Raw genomic sequence first — 22,747 nt, 5'->3', positions numbered from 1 at the left:
GGGTGGGTCAGACCATCCTTGGAGACATCCAATCAGTGGGGGAGTACATACTGTCTCCCTAGTTACCAAGGAGTATGGGCTCCCCCTTTGGGTGCCAATTCTGACCAAGGTGATAGGCTAGTTCAAATAGCTACTAGGGTAAACTGTAATTCAATTGGTCACTTATGTGTGACCTAGCATGACTGTGCAGCTTTCTCTGTGTGTTACAGTTTCATTGGCCACCTGTGCATGGCCATGCCCAACCACATGGCCTTTGCCCTCAAAAGCTAGTCTATAAAGCAGAGAGAGGTCGCCCTCTCTGTAAGAGGCGCAGCCCCGAACGTTCGGTTTGATTCTTGATGCTTGGTGCGGAATAAAGCTTTGCTTGACCTTCGTTTTGTATCAGTCTCACTCCTTTAATCACGGACCCATTATTGGGGGACCTTTTAATCTGACAGAGAGAGAGAGAGAGATGGTGAGAGAGGGAAGCAGGGCGAATGGGAGAGGGAGAAGCTGTCCTTCTGCTGGGCAGAGAGCTGGATATGGGACTCCATCCCAGGACCCTGGAATCATGACCCAAGCAGAAGGCAGGTGTCCAAAGACTGAGTCACCCCGGCGCCCCTCTCTATCACTTTAGATAACCAGGCGTATTTCTAGATAACCCTACTTTAGAGTCTTGCTCCCCTTCAGCAGCCACCAATACTCATTAACCTGGAAAAACAAAGACAAAGATGGCCCTTTTTCCATGTTATTTATTCACCATCAACTAAGCTATATGAGGGGGATAAACAAATTAGCACAAACGTTTTGGGGAGAACCGGGTATATGAGTGGAAGGGTGGGATGTAAGCAGAAAATAATCTTATACACAGCTAGATAGAAGATTTACAGATATTCTTTAAAAAAAATAGTATCCTCTGAAGGTAATCGAGGAAGATAAAATCATCATGAATAAAATAAATTTGCAACTTATCATTATGTAACGCACAACAAAGGTCTCAGAAAATGTTTTGGATTTTGTCATGATTTATAGATACTCCTGTGATAAATATTTCCAACACAGAAAAATAAAGACTAACAGCAAGTAACAGATTTATACAATGCAGAGGGAAGTTTAACGCATGAAAATAGCTATCATCTGGTAGCAAAAATAGATTTATGCCCATGTTAATATCAAAATTAAAGACATTCAAATAAATTATGCTAATACATTGGAACTATTACTCCTAACATCATAAGAACAACAACTTTATTGCTCCTACTCACAACTAAAAGGTCGGAGAAAATTCTATGATAGCTTGAGGGCATAATATAACTCATTGAATATGTTGTAGGCCTACAGCAAGGTTCAATTGCCAAATAAAAACTTAATTCTTTTCTTTCAGGGTGGAGACTGCTTATAGCAGAACAAGACCACTCATCGTAAATCTGGAAAATAACGGATGAGGGACAGTCCTTGAAGCCCAAGCACGTGATTTACTGGAAGTAATTAAAAGGAGAATATAAGAAAAGCAGCAGCTCAAATGAAGTAAACATGAAGAGGTTTTTTTGTTTTGTTTTGTTGTTTTTCTTTTTTAGCTTGTGTATTTTTCTCTTCCAGAGAGTCCCATGGGAAGCACACAAAGACTGTGGGCTGTTGGGGCACTCTAGCGACTTGATGGAGAACTGGACTGTTGTCCTAAAGTGAACTCGGCTGTTCAGTTAGTCCCGGAACCAGACTGACTTCTTGGGGGGTGAAGGGCTGGGAGAGCCTCAGTGGGATTCCGATGATTACATTTGACTCAGGGTAATACCGGCCTCTGCTCTGGGGCCTGCCGCCGAAGGGATCTGCTGTCAGGCCACACCGGACTGATCTGCTGTCAGGCCACTGCTGGACTCTTCCAGAAGGATCTCCTGCAGCTTGGGGTAATCGATAGTGGCCACAGGCACATCCGAAGTACAAGGTCAGAAGTACAGAAGTACAGGCAGAAGTACAACTGCCCAGAATTCCATTTTCAAGAATACATATGTAATTCACCATCAATTTGGGATAGAATAATCAGGAAGAATATGGAGGTTAAAGCAGGTATCTCAGATGGCACGGTGATCACAATTATTGGATTGGGATTTTCAAAGTCCAGAAAGCTGAATTCTACCCTCATTCTTCCCAAAGAACAACACGTTTCTCTTTTCTTTGCCTTAAAAATAGCAAAAGCCCTTGAGCTACAGATGAGATGGGGAGGTGCTATGGAGAAAAGGGACTGAAGGAGAAAAGAAACCATTTCCCCTTCAAGGTAGTTTTAAGACTATAATAACAGGATGCACCACTAAGCTATTTAAATTTTAGGAACGCCCTTTATAGGGCTGGTACTCCTGATCAGTAGCTTTTTATGAGACTGACGCGCTACCTGTTGTGCTAACGAGGCACCTGACCAGTAGCTTTTTAAATTTGCACATGGTTCCATATCCTATTCTAATTTATCTCCACTTGCATCTCAAATAAGATGACTACCAAGGTGGTATTTATGCTTGTGATTCCAAAATAAAGCATAAGATCAATTGAAATAGCGGGAGAATTAAAACATTTCCAGATACTGTATGACAAAGCTACAGACATTCAGGCTGCCTGTCTTGCTTTTCTTGTGGTGGGTTTTTGTTTTGTTTTGGTCTTTTTTGAGCGAGCTTCCGGAGGAGGCCTATTTAGTAGTCAGTATTGCTCAAAGTCTGCATTTTCCTTCATAATGTGAAAACTAGATCTGGTTTTCCCTTGAGTCTCCTTAAATCTACAGAATGCTTCTTCCTGTGTGTGAGGAGAATTCGGATACATGCTTGAAAAGAAAAGAACAAAGCACATATGCCAAAGAATTGGACTGTGTCATCTAAACTGCTTAGAAATGGAAATGATATTCACATTGTATTCATCTTGATTTCCTAATATGGAAGGAACGAATGTAATATTTAATGAGCCATTTATTGTTTTTAAATGCTAATCACTTGCAGAGTCCAAAAGGCTACTGACCCACTTTAAATAACTCCATTTTGAAAATGCAATGCTGTCCAACTACTTGTTTATTTGGTGTGACACTGGAAAAAATAATGCATTCTTTTTTTCCCATCACTTATTCTACTTTTCGTTCACAGAATTCTACACGCTCTGAAATTATTTAATTATCTGTAAGCGTTTTCTGGAAGAAATCTTTTTACTACACCATTACACTTGATATTCCATAGGATTGTTATGGACATTAGACTAAAAGGCTTAAAAATTAGGCTTTGGTTTTAATGTAATCTGGGCAGAAGTTGGCTTTGCTTTGATAACACACTTCAACTACTGCACAAATTGTATTATTGTACATCAAAGTAACATATTTAAAAAGACAAAGTTTCCCCTTTTAGTAGTTGTAATCTGTATTATTCAAGACTGCTGCAAAACTCACAGAAGAGTAAAATGAGTAAAAGGAAAGTGTAGGAAAGAGGTAAGACAAAGCTTTATCAGAACACAACACAAAGAAGAACATCAATTCTCTACATTGTCTATAAGGCAGATGGTCAAACTTTTTATACAAGATCTAAAATATGGTGTTATTAAGAGGTAGAAAATATCAAAACAGTATTTAAGAAAAATGCATTATTTAAAATAATCCAATATTTTGCTAAACTTTTAGAAAGTCAAACTGTTGTGTGGAATGCACTGTATGTTTTAGGCTAAACTGGAACATCCCATACTCCACAGAGCTATGGTAAAGGGTGAGGAACCCAGGGGTGGGGGTGGGAAGCAGAAAATAGTTTAACTTGTCAAGAGTTCAGTTCTCACTAAGGAGAAATTTCCTACCATGTCTCTGGGATGCCACTATAGCATTTAATTAATGGGAATGTCTCAGATTGATGACAATTTCTCTGCATAACAGGGTACAATTTTGCAAAGAAGGCAATACACCTCTAGGGAGGGATGAGCTCAAATGCTTCCTCCTCTTCAGGAAGGCGCCGTATCTGTTCGATATTAAAAACATACATTCCACTACTCTTGTACCATCCTGCCAACCACCAAAATGCAAATGCAAATATTCTTCAGACTCCAGCACCAGCAGAATTGTTTCCTACCAGCCATTCCAGAGCCACTGGAGCCAAAAAGAGATCCGAGTTACCAAATTAAACTCGGGTAGCTTATGCATGAGTGAGTAACCTTGGGTATTCATATTTCTTAATGCACCTGGATAAATTTTTGTCTCCAACACAATTTTATAAGGCATAAATTTAATTTGAATTTTCCTAACCTTTGGAAAATTAGTGTTAAAGCTTCTTTTTTAACCCACACATTAACATTCAATCTTGCATTTTTATTAAATAGTTTATATATAAAATGAACTATCAAGGTGTTCTACATTCATATAAACAATTGTGATAACATTTGAAATTGTAAAGAAACCTATTGAAGAAAAGACATACTTTACTACTTACAATGCTAAGCTAAGCACAGGTGATCATTCTAGATAATTTCTTCTTCTAAATACATAGACACAGGTTTGTGGCTTCAGAAAGCAAATGCAGGATAAGTATAAGGATGTATCATTCTTCTTTCCTTTTTCACCATAAGACAGGATGGTCCAGTTTGGAAAAACCGAGATCTTTTCTAAGTTCCAAATAGGTGCCATTGCTCACCCAGGAGTCATCACTGGATTTCCTGTGAAGGTAAAAGAATTTCTTGAAAGCTATAGAAAATATTGTCATATTCTCTCTTTCTCTTTCCCTCTCCCCATCTCCCCGTCTGCATCTCCCCCATATTCCCCCCCCCCACCACCACCACCCAGGGGCCTGGCTGTCATTCTCATGGGCACACAATATCCCTGACAGTCTCCTTTGGGGACCGTGAGGGACCAGGAAGCTTGGAAACCATTTTGTTACTCCTGACTTGCGTTTCTCAAACTTACAGGCTATGACAAATGGTGCTTCTGAGAGAAACATGGATAAGGGAAGAGTTGTCAGTGTATAAAACACGGCTGGGATGATGGCCACCATGTTGGGTGTGACTATATAAAAGCTAGGAATCAGCTGGGTTGTTCACAGCAAGTTCTAAGTTGACATTAAAAACAAAAGGAATTGGAAGACATAAGAGTGAGGAGAGCACAGCCTTGGTTCACTATTATTTGACTAGAAAATATATTAAATAGATAAAAATTCCTAAGGTCCAAAGGGGTGGATAGCTAAAAGTCTTCTTTCTATTCCCATCTCCTAGACTCCTAGTCCTTTTTCTTCAGAGGCAATGCTCTTATAAGCTTCATTCTTTCAGAGAGATTTCACGCATGTCTGAGCGTACATGCATACCCGTGCACACTCCACGCCTCCCATTTTTTACACAAAGACAGCCCTGTATGGCGTCCCACCCCTTGAGACTTTGACAGAACAATATCTACTGGAGATCATTTTCCATTGTCACAATAAGGTCAGCAAGCTATAGCCCAAGGGCCACATCCTGCCTTCTGCCTATCTTTGTATTATTGGTTTTTAAAAATTGAAGTAGAATTAATACACAATGTTTTATTAGTTTTAGGTATACAACATATTGAGTCAACAATTCTATACATGTCCTTCTATCAGTGGTCACCACTGGACATCTGCCACCATACAGTATTACAATATTATTGACTATCTTGCTTGTGCTGTTTTTCATCTCTGTGATTTTTTTATACTTAGATCCCCTTTAATCTTAATCCCTTTTTACTGGAACACCACCACATCCACATCCATTCACTTAACTATTGTCTATGGCTGCTTTTTATGCTGTGCAGGGGGCTTGGGCAGATACTACTATGACCCTACAGCCTGAAGGGGCACCTGGGTGGCTCAGTCATTAAGCGTCTGCCTTCAGCTCGGGTCACGACCCCAGGGTCTTGGGATGGAGCCCCACATTGGGATGCCTGTTCAGCGGGAAGCCTGCTTCTCCCTCTCACACTCCCCCTGCTTGTGTTCCCTCTCTCTGTCTCTGTCAAATAAAGAAATAAAATCTTAAAGAGGAAAAAAAAGACCTTACAGCCTGCAAAGCTAACAATATTTACCATTTATCTTTTATAGGAAACATCTGGTGACTCTGGCCATAAGGAATCCTGATTTTAAACAGTTGCATGATATTCCATTGTAGAAATGGACCACAATTTAACAGGTAGCTTACTGGTGAGCTTTTAGGAGGTTGTTTAAATCTCTAGCTATCCCAGACATATGTTAATAATAAGAAGGTAGGCCTGCAACAATATGTAATTTTGTATGCACATGAGTACAGTCACATTGAAAATTCCTGTAAATGGAACTGCTATGTCAAAGGTTGCATGTATTTCTAACTTTGTCTGATATTTCATGTTTTACGAAGCAAAAGGGGAGAGACTGCCTGTTTTCCTACACTCTTGGGGACATAGATTTTTGTCACACTGGTTTCCCTCTTCTGATAAAGGGATGTGTCTAAACTGAGCCAGTCTGCCTAGCAGACACTTTACTGTGACACAGAGGAGCCCGGCTTGTCCCAACTGTAGTTTCCACATGGAATTCCTGACGCTTTCCTTGTTGCCACGTGCCTCTCGGTCACCTCTGTGCTAGGACCACTATGGCTCAGTGTTCTTGCCTCCTCTCCAGCCCCTTATTTGGCACATCTGATACTCTGACACTTTCCCAGACTATCCAGAGGAGAAAGAGCCGTGGCCAGGCGGCTGCAGCTGTGTTCCGTCCTTTCAAGTTCCATTCTAGACGGTGGCCACCACAGCCTAGGTAAGGTTTTGTATTTTACATTTAAATGTTAATTCATTTTCCACAGAGCTCCACAGCCTTTATGAAGTCACTTCTGATGCTTTCACATAGATGGAATCGATGCCTCTCCCTCCCTAGTTCTTGAGACAACTTAGTTACTTGCAAGCTTTAATGATCCTAAAAAACAGGGCAGTGAACATCTTTATAAATGTAGATTTCCCTGGTTTAAAAATGACACTGGGTGACTTATGAAAGAAAAAAGAGAACTGGCCTACTTAAGGGTATTTGTGAATATCTATCAACTGGTCAGGAAGTCAATAGATCAAAATAAAAAAAGAGGTTTGTTTGTTTATTTTCATCTATCCCTTTATCTATCTGTTGTCTTTAAAAGAAATAGTTAAAGGAGTCTTGTTTTTAAAATATTTAAATGCAACTGATGAATCATTGAACATTACATCAAAAACTAATGATGTACTATATGCTGGCTAATTGACAATAAACAAAATAATAAAGATAAATGAAATATATAAACAAAGTTCTGAATATTTTGGGATGAAACTCTGGCCAGTTGAATGATTTTCATTTGCTTGTAACCTGAGTTGGTGGAAATGATCAGAAGGCACCTGACAAAATCCACAATGACTCTAAAAACGTAAAAAAGCATTATATTTTGGGGATGAAACGTTACTTGCTGCTCTTCTGCTATTTTGCTATTTTGGAATATACAGTTACTTAATTGCTACTACTGCTGCTGTAAGATTAGTAGCTAACTCCTATTGTCCATTAAAACATAATGACAACAACAACAACAAACTAAACAGTAAAACCCAGGCTGCTCTGAAAATAAGACTGGGGTGGAATGGGCAGGGCAAGCCTCTGCTGCATGGGCCCGGTTTGTTTATTTTTTTAATGAACAAACAAAAAAGCCCCTATGGCCATACACAGCCCTGGCATGTAGGCAGGAAGGCTAGACCCCAGCCTGGGGCATCTCCCTGGGGCCTTCCGTAGAGCCCCTATGTTCCCCGGGCCCCTGTTTCTTCTCAGGTAATAAGAAAGAGGGGGTGAAGAGCTGATGCTTTCTGATGCCCTTCTAAATCCTGGAGTCTACTTTTAACAAGTCCTTTCATGGCAAGTTACTTTCAAAGGAAGAGTAAGTGTCCCAAATCCAAACTGGAGTGTTTTTGGAACTTCTGCAAACCGAGCATTAGACCACTTGCACGTTCCGTGTTCCAGAGGAGAGGTTTTAGGCCTCTGGAGCAAGAAAGACACCAAGAACGCTCACATTTGGGGAGGGGACACTCTTGTCCTCTTTCCTCCTATAGAAGCCTCCAGGGTCACCAGTCCCTATGAGCCCCCGTGCTGGGCGTGCACACCTGAAAAACCGCGGCTGGTGCTCCACGCAGTTTTCTTCTAAGACCCGCCGCCTTTCTCTCTGCAGCTGTTCGATCCTCTGCTTTTGTATTTCAGCTTCTTCTATGTTCCCTTCCTCCAGGAACCTGGGGCAGGAAGGGGGGGAAACACGCAGGTTCCAGGATAACACCGTCATCATGACTACTAGAATGATGGGTCCAGAACTGGAGATTCCCTACCTGTAAGATCCCTCTCCAAGCCTAAAAGCAGTATTTTGCAGTAGTTAGGGAAGATACTCTTTGTGGAATTGGTGATTCATACAAGGTTCAAAAAATTGTATCTCTAAGAAGGAATCTGTCGCTTTCATCCCCATCCCTTATCCCACCAGCTTCCTCACCACGCCCTTCCGTGGGAGCCTTGGAGCCCATCAGACTGTTGAATCTCTGCTAGCTGGTAGGTTATGAATTCATAGGTCAACATGTTTTTAAAAATATGCCTTTCTTTCAGGGACACTGAGCACCTATTCATATGTTTGAGAGCTGCATTTCCTGTTTTGTGAACGGTTCATTTTCCGATGTCCATTTTTTTAATGAGTTCATCTTGATTTCTGGAACCAATTCATTAAATGAATTGTAAATACACATTTCTGTTTGTCATTTAACTATTTAATTCTTGGTATGTATATATATGTATATACACATATATAAAAATATATAAAATATTAAACATATATACATATGTGTGTATATGTACGTATATACTTATGTGTGTGTGTGTGTATATATATAGACACACTGTTTTTTTTTTTTTTTACTTTGCCACGAAGAAGGATTTTTTTCCTAAAATAAAGTCAAATATATAATTTTTTTTTCCTTTCTGGGTCTTGAGTCTTAAATAGGCCCAAGGACAGAGAATAGTTTCCATTTTACAGATTAAGAAACTGAGACTAAGAAGGTTTACACAGCATATTGCCAGCAAACACAGGATCAGAAGTTAGATTTTTATGTGCCAAATAAGTGAAATCTGAGGGGTAAGGGAGCTGGGTGCTTCTCACTCTTCCAGATATACAGTAAGTTCTGTCTTGTTGTGTGCAATAGAACTCTTAAAAATTAACACATGTTTGGAGATTTCAATCAATTGAAATAAGGTGCTACTGAGCAATGACCTGGGTCCCTTCCTTTCATGACCTGAGTGCTTCAAGGCCCCCTGGGCCTCGACTCCTGATGACATTTGTCTCTCTTGGGCGCCTCTGGTGGGGTGGGAGTTGTCAGTAAGACTTTTCCCAACGAGTTTTACATCTCTGGGGATACAGATCTTTTACAAAGTGCTTACCTTTGGTCTGGCCTAAATCGAGTGTCCGTAGGTGGTAATAAAGACTTTGATAATGGATCCATTTCATTTAATTCCAGGGCAAACTGTGTGAAGCCATAATATTGCTCGTAGCCTTTTGGCATGGGATCTAAAAGAAAAAGAAATCATTCATCTCTAAGTTGCCTTTCATCTACATTACATCTTAATTCCTGCCTCTTTTTCATCCCAGACCAGCTATAATTTTTCTCTCTCAGCTCTAAATCCTGGCTAACAAACTGATGGTGAATGTTCCTCTATAAATCTTTTTCTCTAGAAGTTTTCTTCTACCTACAAGGATAAGACCTCTTTTGTGTGGTCATATAGGGAATTTATGTAACGCCATGAAGTTTTTATACTGTGTAAGCTATAAAAATAATCTTACAAAAATAAACATGTTAAAAAGAACTCTGGGTCTGTTTTTTTCCTGACTAACAAGACTCTGATTCTGGAGAATCCATTTTTCATTTAAGAGATGTCAAATCCTCCTGGAACTCTGGCTAGTTCCTAGAATAGTGTTGAAGCCCTAGCAAGCGGTCAAGGTTATTCTTTTCTTACATGCCTGCCCTTCTTTCTACCAACTCTTTCCCTCTAAATCTTACACATTTAAATTTAAATCTAGTTCAGCAAAAGCCAGGAATAAACATGGGATTACACCAGCAGAAATGCTGCCTGAGGTGAAGGGCACAGAGAATATGGGACCAAAGGAAGTAAGGCTGCTGGCCGGCTGGCATTCTACAGGATGGGACCCTCGCTCTCTCCAGCCGCAAATGTGTGTTATCATTCAAGCAAAGGGAAGAACACGCAAAGGTGATTCAGAGAACCTCTCGGCTGCCCTTCCCACCACAGGTCCAGACTACACAGGCCCAGGGGGGAAGGCAGCCTCCACCTTTCAAAGGGCGGGGCTACCGCAGAAGTTCTGACCTGCCTTGCTGCCACCACCCAGAGCCTTGGGGGCCTTGGGAGCAGAGCCACTGCCCCCATGCATCCAGAGGGTGGGGCATCAAGCCAAAAAGTATCATCTGCTGTCTTAGTATCTAATGGCATTTTTCTTACTGGGTTTGGGACTTACCCGGTAGCCATCGCCCCTTTCTTCTTTCCTCTCTCTCCTTTTTGGAATGGGAATGTCTATCCTATGGGTGTCCTGTCATTATATGGAAGCACATTTTTGTTTCATGGGTTCAGAGCTGGAGAGGCTGGAGAATTAGACCTCATGTCTCACCTGTACCTGATTTAGATAATATCTAGTTAAGAATTTGGATTTTAGACTTTTAGAGTTGATGCTGGAATGAGTTGAGATTTGGGGGGCTGTTAAGATGGAATATTTGACATGTAAGAAAGGTGAGGTTTGGGGGGGCCCAGGGGCAGTGTCATGGGCTGAACGTTTGTATCCTTTCAAAATTCTTATGTTGAAGCCCTACCCCTTCGTATGGCTATATTTGGAGAAGGAGCCTAAGAACGTAATTAAGGTTAAATAAGGTCCAAAGGGTATAGCCCTGATCAGGCGGCCATCTGCAAGCCAAGAAGAAGCTCTCGCCACAACCCAAATTTGCTAGCACCTTGATCTCTGATTTCCCAGATTCTAGAACTGCAAGAAAACACATTTCTGTTGTTTAAACCACCTGATCTGTGGTATTCATTATAGCAAGTGTATATCCAAGTGTATTGCCCTAACTTAAATCCCAGCTAAAAATCAAGCTAAAAATACCAAGTTTATATACTGGGTAAATCAAATGTAGGCTAATAAAGTCCACTTCTAGTCTTAGCAGGAGTTGCTCTCACATACAAATACAAAAGCTTTCCAAGCACTGTTCTGCAAACCCAGTTTTTCAAGCCTTGGGAGTCCTTTCTGTCTAATTTTAAGTCTAATGTCCTGTGCATCCTAGTCATGAAAATAGTAGTAAAGCTTCCTACTGTGCCTTCACAAATCCAGCCCAACCACCAGAGTCAAGACAGTGGTTCTTCTTGAAGATGGGCCAGAGATGCTCATGGTCAAGGCACAAACACAAAGTCAGTGAGCAACCACAGCAAGCGTACAGCCCACACCCACCACGTGCTCAGCCCAGCCGTTGCTTTAACATCCCAGAGAGGAAGGTTGTTCTCATCTCCAAAACATACTTTAAGCAAAGGACAGTGAGTGCCTCTCTGAACTTCTAAAAAGTTAGGAAGGTGGCCGCTAGTGCCAATTCGTGCCAGCTTCATGGCTACCTCTGTGACAGTGGATGCTATATATGGCTGCCATCCAGGGAAAATGACGCTGTTGGTTGCTTACCCTACAGTTATTTCCCTTTCTTACTTGCTAATGGGAAACTGATCTGTTCGTGTGGCACTGTGTTCTGCCTAGGGGGTGAATCTAAGCCCATCTGAATCTTTTCTGCCTTCCCAGTTGCCCTTGACTGGATGGATTTGGACCCACTTGAGGCTGACAAAACTTAGTGACTCCTTTGCTGGGGAATCCCAGTAAAGGTTTCCTGAAAACTGAAAGGCTACAAGAGAAGATAGCTCTTTTATTCTGGCTACTCTCCTGCTTAGTGACCTGTCACATGGGGATATGATATGGAATCATGATAGATATTTTACACCCATGAGGGGACACATCACTGCCATAATGGGAGTAGAGGAATGGGTCGTCAGTGGTCTGTGCTTTTGACACAGGTAAGTTGTCTGTATAACCACTGTGGGGCCATCCAATCCCTTACTTGTTAAGTAATAGCACACCTCCTAATGGTTTAAGTTACTCTTAGAATGTTTTTTTTGTTTTACTTTGATCAGCCTAAAGCATACAACTGTTGGTATCTCAGAACAATAGTTTATAATATGGTCAACACTTGGAAATATACCTATCAGATTAGAAGATGGACAAAAGTTTTAAAATGTTTGAGGGGACATGTTGTGAAGGTTTGGCTTCCCTAGCCCTCCCCACAGCTACTTCAAGGGCTCAGTATTTTCTAGAATTACAGGAGAGATCAGCGGTGGTAATGGTAATGGGTGAATCTGGGAGGCCCCTAACTTTTATAGAAGCCCCAGGTCACTCTTGTCTAGCAACTGCTTTTTCTTTACTTATTCTTACTCTATGATGACCTCTTGTACTTCACTGACATTCCTTCTCAGTGCCCAGGATAGGCACGAGAGTGATGTGCGTAGCCTGGAAGACTTCCTCTGAGAAAGTGACCATGGATTAACAATGGCTTTGTTCTGGGATTAAGAACCAGGACCTAGCAGGCCAACTGAGGTGTTGTTGGTAAGCACGAGGATGAGGTTGAGAAAGGACTGGGGAGTGAATGAAGGGCTGGTTGCTTGAACAGCATTTAAGCAGGTACAGGCTGGAGACTTGGGACGGTGGACATGGAGTCCAGCCTGTCTACAGCAACTCTGGCCGTGCCTCCCCACCAACCCGTGCCCGAGACTGATTAGCTGGGGTACTGACTTGCTCTCCAGACACACGTGGATGAGGATGATCCCCCACAGTAGATGCTTTCATGCCATTTCCCGAACAGCCGATGCACCACTTTTCCGTCCTTGTCAAATACTGTGCCTTCAATTTCACGGGCGTTAGTGCTCCAGTATTTTGCCTAGGATTCCAATGAGAGTTATTTATTTAATACTTTGGAGTCAACTAATGTCAGATACTAAGAGAAAAAAAAAAGTCCAGAGAAAAAAAGCATAGGAATGACTCTACATTGCATATAATTTGCTAGCTCTGGGTTCTGCCTTTAAAAAAATCATACTTTTAATTACTTAATAAAAATTAACATCTAACCCTTTATTTATAGTTTGTGACCCAACAGTCGACATTGTGAGAGATACAGGTTTTCTCTTCTTTTGCTACACACAACATCAGAAGGAAAGGCTCAGGGCTCACACATTAGCCAAGTAATATAGTTAGCTCCTAAGCCCGCTTGTCTGGAGAAGCTGTTCCGTGGACGTCACCATGGCTCTATTATAATTTAAGACAAAATTAACTCACATATATTCTTTCTCAACAGGAACTAGACAGTCTTTTGCAAACCAACAAAGGGGGTTCCTTTGTAAAGCAACCCATTTTCTGTTTCTACAACATTTCTCCCCCAAACTAGATTTATTCATCCAATCCACTGGAACGTGATGCGACCCATGTTTCCCCTGTGGATCAGTCCTGATCTGAGAGCAGCTCAGTCCGGCTCAGCCTTGCGGGTTTCATACAGTACCACAAGCTGGCCAGCAGAGGGGGGTCTAACTCCCTAGAGTTGACTTTTCCCCCCAGTCTCCCAGTTACCTGCCCTAAAAAATCCCCAGGAAAGAATGGAAGGCATTACCTCATAAATCAAAACTCCTAGTGCTATTTTCATCCCAAACAGAATCCGTAGTTAAAAAAACCAGTAAAACTGAGCGGCATTTTGGGGTCATATTCTGGTGGTCTGGTTTCCCCATGCTGTGTCTTATGGGGAAGACAGGAGGAAGGCCAGGGGACAGCAGCATCACAGAGCTACATCAGAAGCATTGACCTGACGTCTCGACTTACATAAACATGGAGGAAAAGGGAAACAAACACTGTCTAGGTTCTTAAGTGTATTCTGAAGCGGGAGTCGGATTTTCTGTTACAGCTGCCCCTGACAAATCCAATGCTGGCAATATGGTGGGACGCAACAGGGGAAGGCGCTCGCGTTCCACTGGGAAGGTTGCATCTGTTTTCAGATTCTCTTCCAACACCAGAGGCACATCCAGTATTCTAATTCCCTTTTCTCTCATAGCCACAGAAATGGATTCTCTGGCCCTGAGTGTGTGAGTACCAAGTGGATGGTGGAAATGGGACTCGAGCCCATTTCCTTGGCGGAGCTGCTGAGAAGCCACGGCCCTCACCTGGAACAGGAGCGTAGAGCCCTAGCCCAGATCACCCTTTGCTTCTTTTTGCAGAGAGCCTACGTGACGTTTTCAAGGCAGGTTCATTTTTACTTTACCCCAAACATCATTAGCTTTTTCTCTGTCTACATCCTGGTCTGAAATCTAGGATATAAGAAAGACCCCAACCAGCTCTCCATCGAGTCCCCCAGCAGCTCTAAGTGGTGCCGAGAGGTACTGCGTGAAATTCCACAGTTAGAGCCTCATCTCTCTGCTTAGGATTTTCATCTTAATTCAATGCAAATATTCCTTTAAAACCATTTTAAACCCATGAAATTTTTAAGGGCAAGAGGAATCTAAGGGAATCAAAGCACTTGCAAAGGTAAGCAGACTATTCCTTGCTTTCGCCTTTGGCCAATCTGTTCATGTACCCTATGAATGTTCATGAGCCTTTCCAGACATCAGCCCACAGCAGTGAGCAAGATTAGCTCAGGCTTTTGCTTTTCCGGAGTCAGGGGCAGTGAGGAGGGTACTGGGACTGAAAATGAAAATACCCACGTAAACCAACAGTGAGCAAGTTAACTATGGGCGGGAGTAAACACTTGTAAGAAAAGGGGATATGACAGAAAGTGACTAACAAGGCTGGGCTGATGATGTAAGGGTCTGGGGAGAGGGGCCTGAGGAAAAGAAGGTGGAGAGAGAAATGCCAGTGTGGTCAGAGGATGGTCGGGAAGGAAGAGAGAGGGAGCGTGGTGGGAGCCGAGACTGGAGAGAAAGGAGTGGGTGGACGCGTGCACGCATGTGCGGACACAGAACCACGTGTAGGTGTGTGTTCACATGTGTGTATACGTGCAGGTGTGCATGTGTGTGCACGTGTGTGAACATCGGGATGAGGGGGCAGTGCATACCGCACAGGGCCTTGGGGGCCAATGTCAGGAGGCAGGCTTTTATACTGGGAAAGATGGAAGTTGGGGGGGAATTCTTGTGATATACAGCATGACATTCTTTTTCTAAATCCTAGTAAAATATGCATAACAAAATGTACCACTTTAACCATCTCTAAGCATACAATTCAGTGACATTCCGCACATTCATTCACAATGTTGTGCAATCATCATTATTATATATTTCCAGAACCTTCCCAAACTGAAACTGTGTGTCCATTAAATACTAACTCCCATTCTCCAGCTCCCCAGGCCTTGGAATCACGATTCTATTTTTTGTCTCTACGAGTGATTGCTCTAGATACCTCACAGGTGGGGTCACACAGTATCTGTCCTTGTATGTCTGGTTCATTACATGGAGCATAATGTCTTCAAGGTTCATCCATACTGTAACACGATGAGTTATGTTTTAAAAGTGTCCCTCTGGCCACTGCCTTGAGGACAGACCATGAGGAAGTATGAGTAGAAGAAGGGAGGCCAGAGGGGCCATGGCCCTGATAGAGGTGAGAGAGGTTGGGAGGGGGGACACCGGGGAGCCCCTGGCATTGCTTGCCCGATGGCACAAAGGTGAAGGTGGAAAGTTCCCTGAGATGCCCTGTGCCCTCGGGCCCCAGCTCTGCCAAGGCCTTTCCAGGGTCAACCTCATGAGGCCACCTGGGTTACCTTGATAAAATTCACTTTGCAGTGGCAGGAGTCATCATTCAGGTTCTTGATGACAATCTCTCCATAGTGCTCAATCCATCTCTGGCCACTTAAGATGTTATGGATGCAAGAGGTCACCTTGTTCCACTCAAAATGATCTCCGAAGCTAAAAAGGAGGCAACAGTGTCCTTAACAATTCCCAGAAGAGCCAGCAGCAAATGCAAACAAATATTGCTATTAAAAAAAATAAAGTCCCAGGATGAATTACTCATTCCTTCATTTACAGAACCAACACTGACTGAGGACCTAAGCTGTGCTGGGCAGCCTGAGCTTCTGCTCTCAGACATGCAGGCCACAGAGGGCCACGGTGGGCAGAGCTGGGCACTGTGGAAGCTGTCAGGGACTTCACTAGAAGCTGGTGATCTCCTGGAAAACCTACTCTCTCCTTTGACAGAGGAGAAAACTGAGAGCCAGAGGTGACTTGTCTAAGTCATCAGACTAGAGATGGAAAGAGCAATGGGGAAGGTGTGGGGATCTCACAATCTCCTCTCTCTCCCCCCACACATATACATATGTGTATGTATACAGTCTATGCAGAGACACATAACTATCTTACATATAAATCTTAATATACACATATCTTATACCTTTTTATGATGAGAAAGTATTCAGGTACTACTTTCAGAGTCATATACCAGTTATGAGGATAATGGTAATAAGACCAAACACTTAACACAGCATAGACTCTGTGCCAAGGACTTTCTTCAGTGCTTTACAGATATCGTCTGTTTAATCTTCACAACAGTCCTACAGAGTAGGTGGTCCTGTTTTGTAGATGAGGGAACGAGTGCTCAGGAAGGTTAAAGAACCTGCCCAAGGATCTGCAACTGGTAAGCGAGCATCGGAGTCCTGTTGGGCCCCAACCTGGAAGCCACCCTTGCAGCCACTTTGCTTAATAAATGAGGGTCAGTAATCCCTGTAGAATCAAGATGTTCTTCTTAAAAAGAATTTTGACAGTGAGGTAGGTCAATGATGTTAAAGCAAAACCACCATCCCTAATTTTGTTAGGAAGTAAAAATAAGTTTTTAAAAAGCTTCTGTTCAGGGAACTTTGGTTTCTAGGTAGTATTCCCATGGGAAGGAAAGAAAATGTGAGCTTGTCGAAATGAACTACATTTGAACTTATTGTCAAACCAATTAAAAGAAAAAAAAAAAAAGGGGCGCCTGGGTGGCTCAGTTGGTTGAGCAACTGCCTTCGGCTCAGGTCATGCTCCTGGAGTCTCAGGATTGAGTCCCACATCGGGCTCCCTGCTCAGCAAGGAATCTTCTTCTCCCTCTGACCCTCTCCCCTCTCAAGATTTCTCTCTCTCTCTCTAAGTAAATAAAACAAAACAAAACAAAACAAAACAAAACAAAACAAAACACCACATACTCAACAACACCATGGGGTATAACGGGAATCCCATTCCTAAAGCTGTATCTTGGCCTTAAATTCCACACAGTTCCCAACCACAGAAGAACTTACGCTGGCAGAGTCACGTGGGTTGTGCCAATAGGAACAATTTCCATGGATTTGCCCCAGAATTTGTTTTTCCATCTCACATCTGAAAAGAAATATCAATTAGTGCATATCTAGCAGGAAAGCTACACAGATCAAAGAATTCTTGGGCTGGAAAAATAATCACTATATAGAACAGTCTCTCCATAATAAAGTCCATTACATTATAGGATAACATTTCATTCAATACAAGTATCAACTGAGTATCTGGGACAGAATCAGGAAAACTAAAATTATAGATGAAGTCCCTCTCTTAGAATAACTCATGGTATGAAAGGCAGACAAAAGTGAAAACAAGTAATGCTCAAACAGAGAAGCACAGGCTATAGCTAGGTACATTGTATGATTAAATGGAGCCAGAGAAGCAGGAATGACCAACACTCTTGGGGAAAGCATCAGAAGGGGCAACTTAGATCAGGCTTTGAAGAATAAGCAGGAGTTCACCAGACAGAGAAAAAGTGACAGAAGGCAGAAGGCAGCTTGTCCAAAGAGAGAGAGAGGTGTAAAAGAACAGGGTGTGCTTCTGTCCTTTGGGTCTTGGATTGTTTAGAAAGAAGAGCAGAGAGACAGATTGAGCACAAGAACAATGGACTCGAGAAGCCAGGCAAAGAAGTTTGGTATGTATGCCTTGGGGGAAATGAGATATTTCTTTAGACAGAAAATGCATGCGATTATATATGAACTTTGCAAAGACAATTGGGAGAAATATAGTTAGTGGACCAGTAGCATAAGAGATGAGAAGGAAGGTGACAAGTTACAAGGCTGCTGTAATTGGTCAAGAGGTAAGTGAGGGTAAAGTGAACTAACACAGTAGTGGACAGAGTAGAAGGGAATGATCCCAAAACCCGAAAGAAGTAGAAACAGAACTAGTTGGCAAATTAGATGCAGATTCTGAACAACAGGGAGAATTTGTCGGTTATTTCATATCTGTCTCACTTGCATAAATGGTGGCACCAACAAGGAGAAAAACAGAAGAAGAGAGTAGAGCATGGCTCAGTCAGTTAAGCTTGTCTGCCTTTGGCTCAGGTCATGATCTTGGGGTCCTGGGATCGAGTCCCGCATCGGGCTCCCTGCTCAGCAGGGATCATGCTTCTCCTTCTACCCTTCCCCCCTGCTCATGATTGCTCCCTCTCTCAATTTCTTTCTCTCAAATAAATATCTTTAAAATTGAGAGAGTAGAATAGAAATAGAATTTTTAAAAAGGATAGAAAAAGGGTGGCATAGACAGGTGATCCCACAGACTGCTGCAGGACAATACACAGACCATGGGGGAGCCAAGGTGAAAGTAGGGAGGCCAGTAGGGGACCATGGCCATGAACCAGGAGAGGGATAGGCCTGGGACCAGGCAGCCCCTAGCCACATATATATGATTTCACTTACATAAAATATCCAGAATAGGCAAATCTATAGAGATAGAATGTAGGTAAGGGATTGCCTAAGAATGGAAGAGGCCGATGGAAATTGGAATTTGTGGTGGGAATAGGTATTGGCTAAAGGGTGTTTTTTTTTTTTTTTTGAGTGATGAAAATGTTCTCTTTTTTTTAGAATTTCGTTCATTCATTTGTTCATTCATTCATTTATTAATAGAGCTCAAACAGGGGGAGGGGCAGAGGGAGAGGATGAGAGAGAATCTCAACATACCCCACACTGAACATAAGAGCCCAACATAGGGATCAATCCCATGACCCTGACGTCATGATATGAGCCAAAATCAAGAGCCAGATGATCAACTGATTGAGCCACCTAGGCACCTCTGGAGTGATAAAAATGTTCTTAAATTGATTGTCATGATAATCGGAAAATCTTGTGAATATATTAAAAATTACTGAATTATATATACCATTTAATTAAGTGAATTGTATAATATACAAATTACATCTTGATAAAGTTGTTACCCCCCAAAAAAGATAATTATTGTTTTTGTGTTTGTTTTTTTAAAGATTTTATTTATTTATTTGACAGAGAAAGAGATCACAAGTAGGCAGAGAGGCAGGCAGAGAGAGGGGGGGAAGCTGAGCTCGATCCCAGGACCTGAGATCATGACCTGAGGCCAAGGCAGAGGCTCAACCCACTGAGCCACCCAGGCACCCGAAAACTGTTGTTTAAAGTGAAAACAGTAATGATGTATTGTGGGGTTTATAACATACATAAATAAACATTACTTCTGCAATAGTTACAAATGTTAAGAGAGGGGAAATGGAAGTATATGTATAAGTTTCTTATATGTAAGTGGCATATTATTACTTGAAGATAGACTTATGATATATTAAACATATATAATATAAAGCTTAAAGTAATAACTAAAAAATGAAACAAAAAGGTATAGCTAAGAAGTCTACAAAGGAAATATGATGGAATCGTAGAAAGTACTCAGTTCAAAAGAAGGCAGGAAAAAAAGGGGAGCAAAGAACAGATAAAACAAACAGATGACAAATACTAAGAGGCCACATTTAAATCCATCTACATCAATAATGATAATAAATGTAAATGGCCTAAACAACCTGGTTAAAAGGTAGAGAAATGTCAGATTGGCTTAAAAAGCAAGATTTGGGAGTTGTGAGCCTATGCGAATAGGTGAGATTGCCCAGGAAAAGGCTGATGAGGAAGAAAAGAAGAGGGCCAAGGAGAAAACTGTCATGTAAAGTAAGGAGCACACAGAAACTAATTGGAGGAAATCCATATTATCCGTAACTTAAAAAAAATAATAAAGGGCTTACAGGGTCAAAGACATTTAGCAATTAGAAGGTTAGAGATATTATAAGAATTATAATATCTTCAGTGAAAGTTAGAGGTGTTTCTAATCAAGCTTCACTTCTAAACTTTAATAGTTTAGAAGATTCAGAAAAAGTACTATAGTACTTGTACCCTAAACTGGTAATATTGTCTCCAGAGAAAGAAACTGGTTGGCTGGGAACTGGGGTGGAGGAAGGAGCTTTTTTTAATGGCAAAGGAGTAAATCAAGTGTCATCACTGTTGACAGAGAAAAATGCTTTAAAGTTTGATGTGTGTGCTCACTGTTTGAAAAACCAGGATGCTCAAATTTTCCTTGCCCTTTGAATAAATATAAGTTAACAAAATTAATTAATCCATTTAGAAAATATTTGCAGTCTTACTTATTCTTCAGAACAATCCACCCTCCTCCCAAATCCAAAATACAAATGGAGACAACTGCAAAACTAAAAAAAAGTCAGCAATCTAAAATGTACTGTTCAGAAATAAAATCAAAACTTTTCAAAAGCAAGAAGAACCCTGTTGTCTAGACTCTGATAAATACCTATAAATATTTAGTGTCTCTTGAATACACAAGGCATTTCAAGCTGCTGTGGAAATAGAGAAAAAGTTACAGAAATAAGTGGCAGTGGCCCAGACACAGATGGAGAAATTTTTTTTGTTTTGTTTTAAGGGAAAAACCAGATTATCTTCCTGAATCCTTAATTATGAAGTAGACAGGTATTGGTAATTGTTCAGGGGTGACAGGCAAGAATGCCAAGTGGTGTAGATCCATACAATAAGGCCCAAGTCCAGGGCCTACCTGTCATATTCATAAGCACCTTCAGTAGTTCTTGAATAAAATAGCTCTAGAACATTACAAAAAGCAGTGCAGGCCAAATATATGAGCACATTACCTTGCCAGAAAACAAAATTTCCAGACTCAGCGTGACATGCAGAGATAGGTGGATGGTGGCTGACCTGATGGAAACAAAGGCCAGAAAACAAAAAATTAGTTCACTTTTGTGTCTCATGAAATCCATTCCTTCGCCCTTGCCCTGAGAGGTGACACAGTGTACAGTGTCTAAGTGAATGAAAACTTCAGTTTTCCTTCAACAAATCGGTCCTCAAGAGGGCGCTCTTCATACAGCCAGCCCCAATTTGCTCATCTTGCTGAGGACTGAGAAGAAATCAGGTGCATGGAAGCCTCCCGAAGTACAGGAAAAACAGCCAAGAGATAAATGTTGGGTATAGAGACACATTTTGAAAGATGTAAGAACAAAAGCAGGGTCTCTCTCAAACAAATAAATAAAATCATAAAAAAAAAAAAAAAAAGACTGGTTCAAGAAAATTTTTAAAAGTATAATGTTTATTTTTTTAAATTTTATTTATTTATTTGAGAGAGAGAGAGAGAGAATGAGAGAGAGAGAACGCGCGTGCACACGGTGTGTGGGTAGAGGCCAAAGGAGAAGCAGACTCCCTGCTCAGCAGGGAGCCCGATGCGGGACTTGATCATCAGACTCCAGGATCATGAGTTGAGCTGAAGGCAGTCACCTAACCAACTGAGCCACCCAGACGCCCCAAGAATAATATTTCTATATAAAAGATCCAAGCAATTATTGAAGAAATGTTAGTCAACTGCTAAGGAAAACATCTAATTCATTTTCTGTCAAGATAAAAAAAATCTTGAGTAGATATGTAATTTTGTTCCAGGAAAGAGAATTCCCCACAATGGAGACTGCTGCACATTTCTCTGGGTTTTGTCACTGGGGTCATTACTTCTGTGCTGTTCACTAATGAAGAAGTTAAAGAGAAAACCCAGCTCCCTAGCTGGGTTTCCTCATTTCCTTAGTAACTCGAGGCAAGTGAGCGGTGTACATATAACAATTACAGTTCAGGACCAGTGAAACCAGACAAATGCTGTCAGCAGCTTTTCAAAGTTTCTCTGACTGGGCTGCTTCTTAGCAAGTATCTTACATTTAGAGCATCCAGTCTAATTAACGTCTGTATATTACCCAAGAGACCAACATCAGAAAAATTCAGCAGTGTTTCCCAAACACACCGACAGGAAAGAAACAGACGTAAACCTCAGCACTTTAGGTTTAGTAAATCAGCGGTTTTCAGTGGGGAGGTGACCCATCTCCAGTCACTCGCCTTGCCCTGGACCCTCAGCTGTAATGAGGAACAGGGTCTGAAAACCACCTGTATGAGCCTGTTCCTTCTGTGGAGAACTCTGGGATAGGATAGGCTAGTCTAGAGTCGTTCCGCAAGCACATGTAACTGACGGAATTTCAACTTTACCAACTTGACCCGAAGAAAAGTAGAGACAAAGATTTCAATAGTCCACGTATCTTTCAGGTCTCAAGGTTATATAAATGCCAGATCTGATATGAGGCAGAAGATGCAAATTTGCTATCCCTTGGATGGTTTTCATTCCCACAGGCCTCTTAAGAATGTAGCCCCTCTCAACACCTGGGTGGCTCAGTGGGTTAAAGCCTCTGTCTTTGGCTCAGGTCATGATCCCAGGGGCCTGGAATCGAGCCCTGCATCGGGCTCTCTGCTCAGCAGGGAGCCTGCTTCCTCCTCTTTCTCTGCCTGCCTCTCTGCCTACTTGTGATCTCTGTCTGTCCAATAAATAAATAAAATCTTTTTTTTTTTTTTAAAGATTTTATTTATTTATTTGACAGAGAG

General features: G+C 41.6%; 1 protein-coding gene across 5 annotated transcripts in view; it reads right to left on the bottom strand.

Annotated features, from left to right (window-relative positions):
* Positions 1-713: 713 nt before the first annotated feature.
* OSBPL3 (oxysterol binding protein like 3) overlaps positions 714-22,747 on the bottom strand; it is a 176,261-nt gene continuing 154,227 nt past the window's right edge. For all 5 annotated transcript variants that reach the window (XM_059396712.1, XM_059396713.1, XM_059396714.1 and 2 more), the window contains 7 exons: positions 20,974-21,037; positions 17,315-17,393; positions 15,812-15,956; positions 12,814-12,958; positions 9,372-9,498; positions 8,063-8,185; positions 714-4,638 (listed from right to left, as the gene is read on the bottom strand). In XM_059396712.1, coding sequence (XP_059252695.1) covers positions 4,542-4,638; positions 8,063-8,185; positions 9,372-9,498; positions 12,814-12,958; positions 15,812-15,956; positions 17,315-17,393; positions 20,974-21,037 — 780 coding nt within the window. In that variant the 3' untranslated portion in view covers positions 714-4,541. The remainder of the gene's footprint in view (positions 4,639-8,062; positions 8,186-9,371; positions 9,499-12,813; positions 12,959-15,811; positions 15,957-17,314; positions 17,394-20,973; positions 21,038-22,747) is intronic.

Source organism: Mustela nigripes, chromosome 4 (assembly GCF_022355385.1).
Source record: "Mustela nigripes isolate SB6536 chromosome 4, MUSNIG.SB6536, whole genome shotgun sequence".
NCBI lineage: Eukaryota > Metazoa > Chordata > Mammalia > Carnivora > Mustelidae > Mustela > Mustela nigripes.
This window is presented reverse-complemented; position numbering and strand designations above follow the sequence as displayed.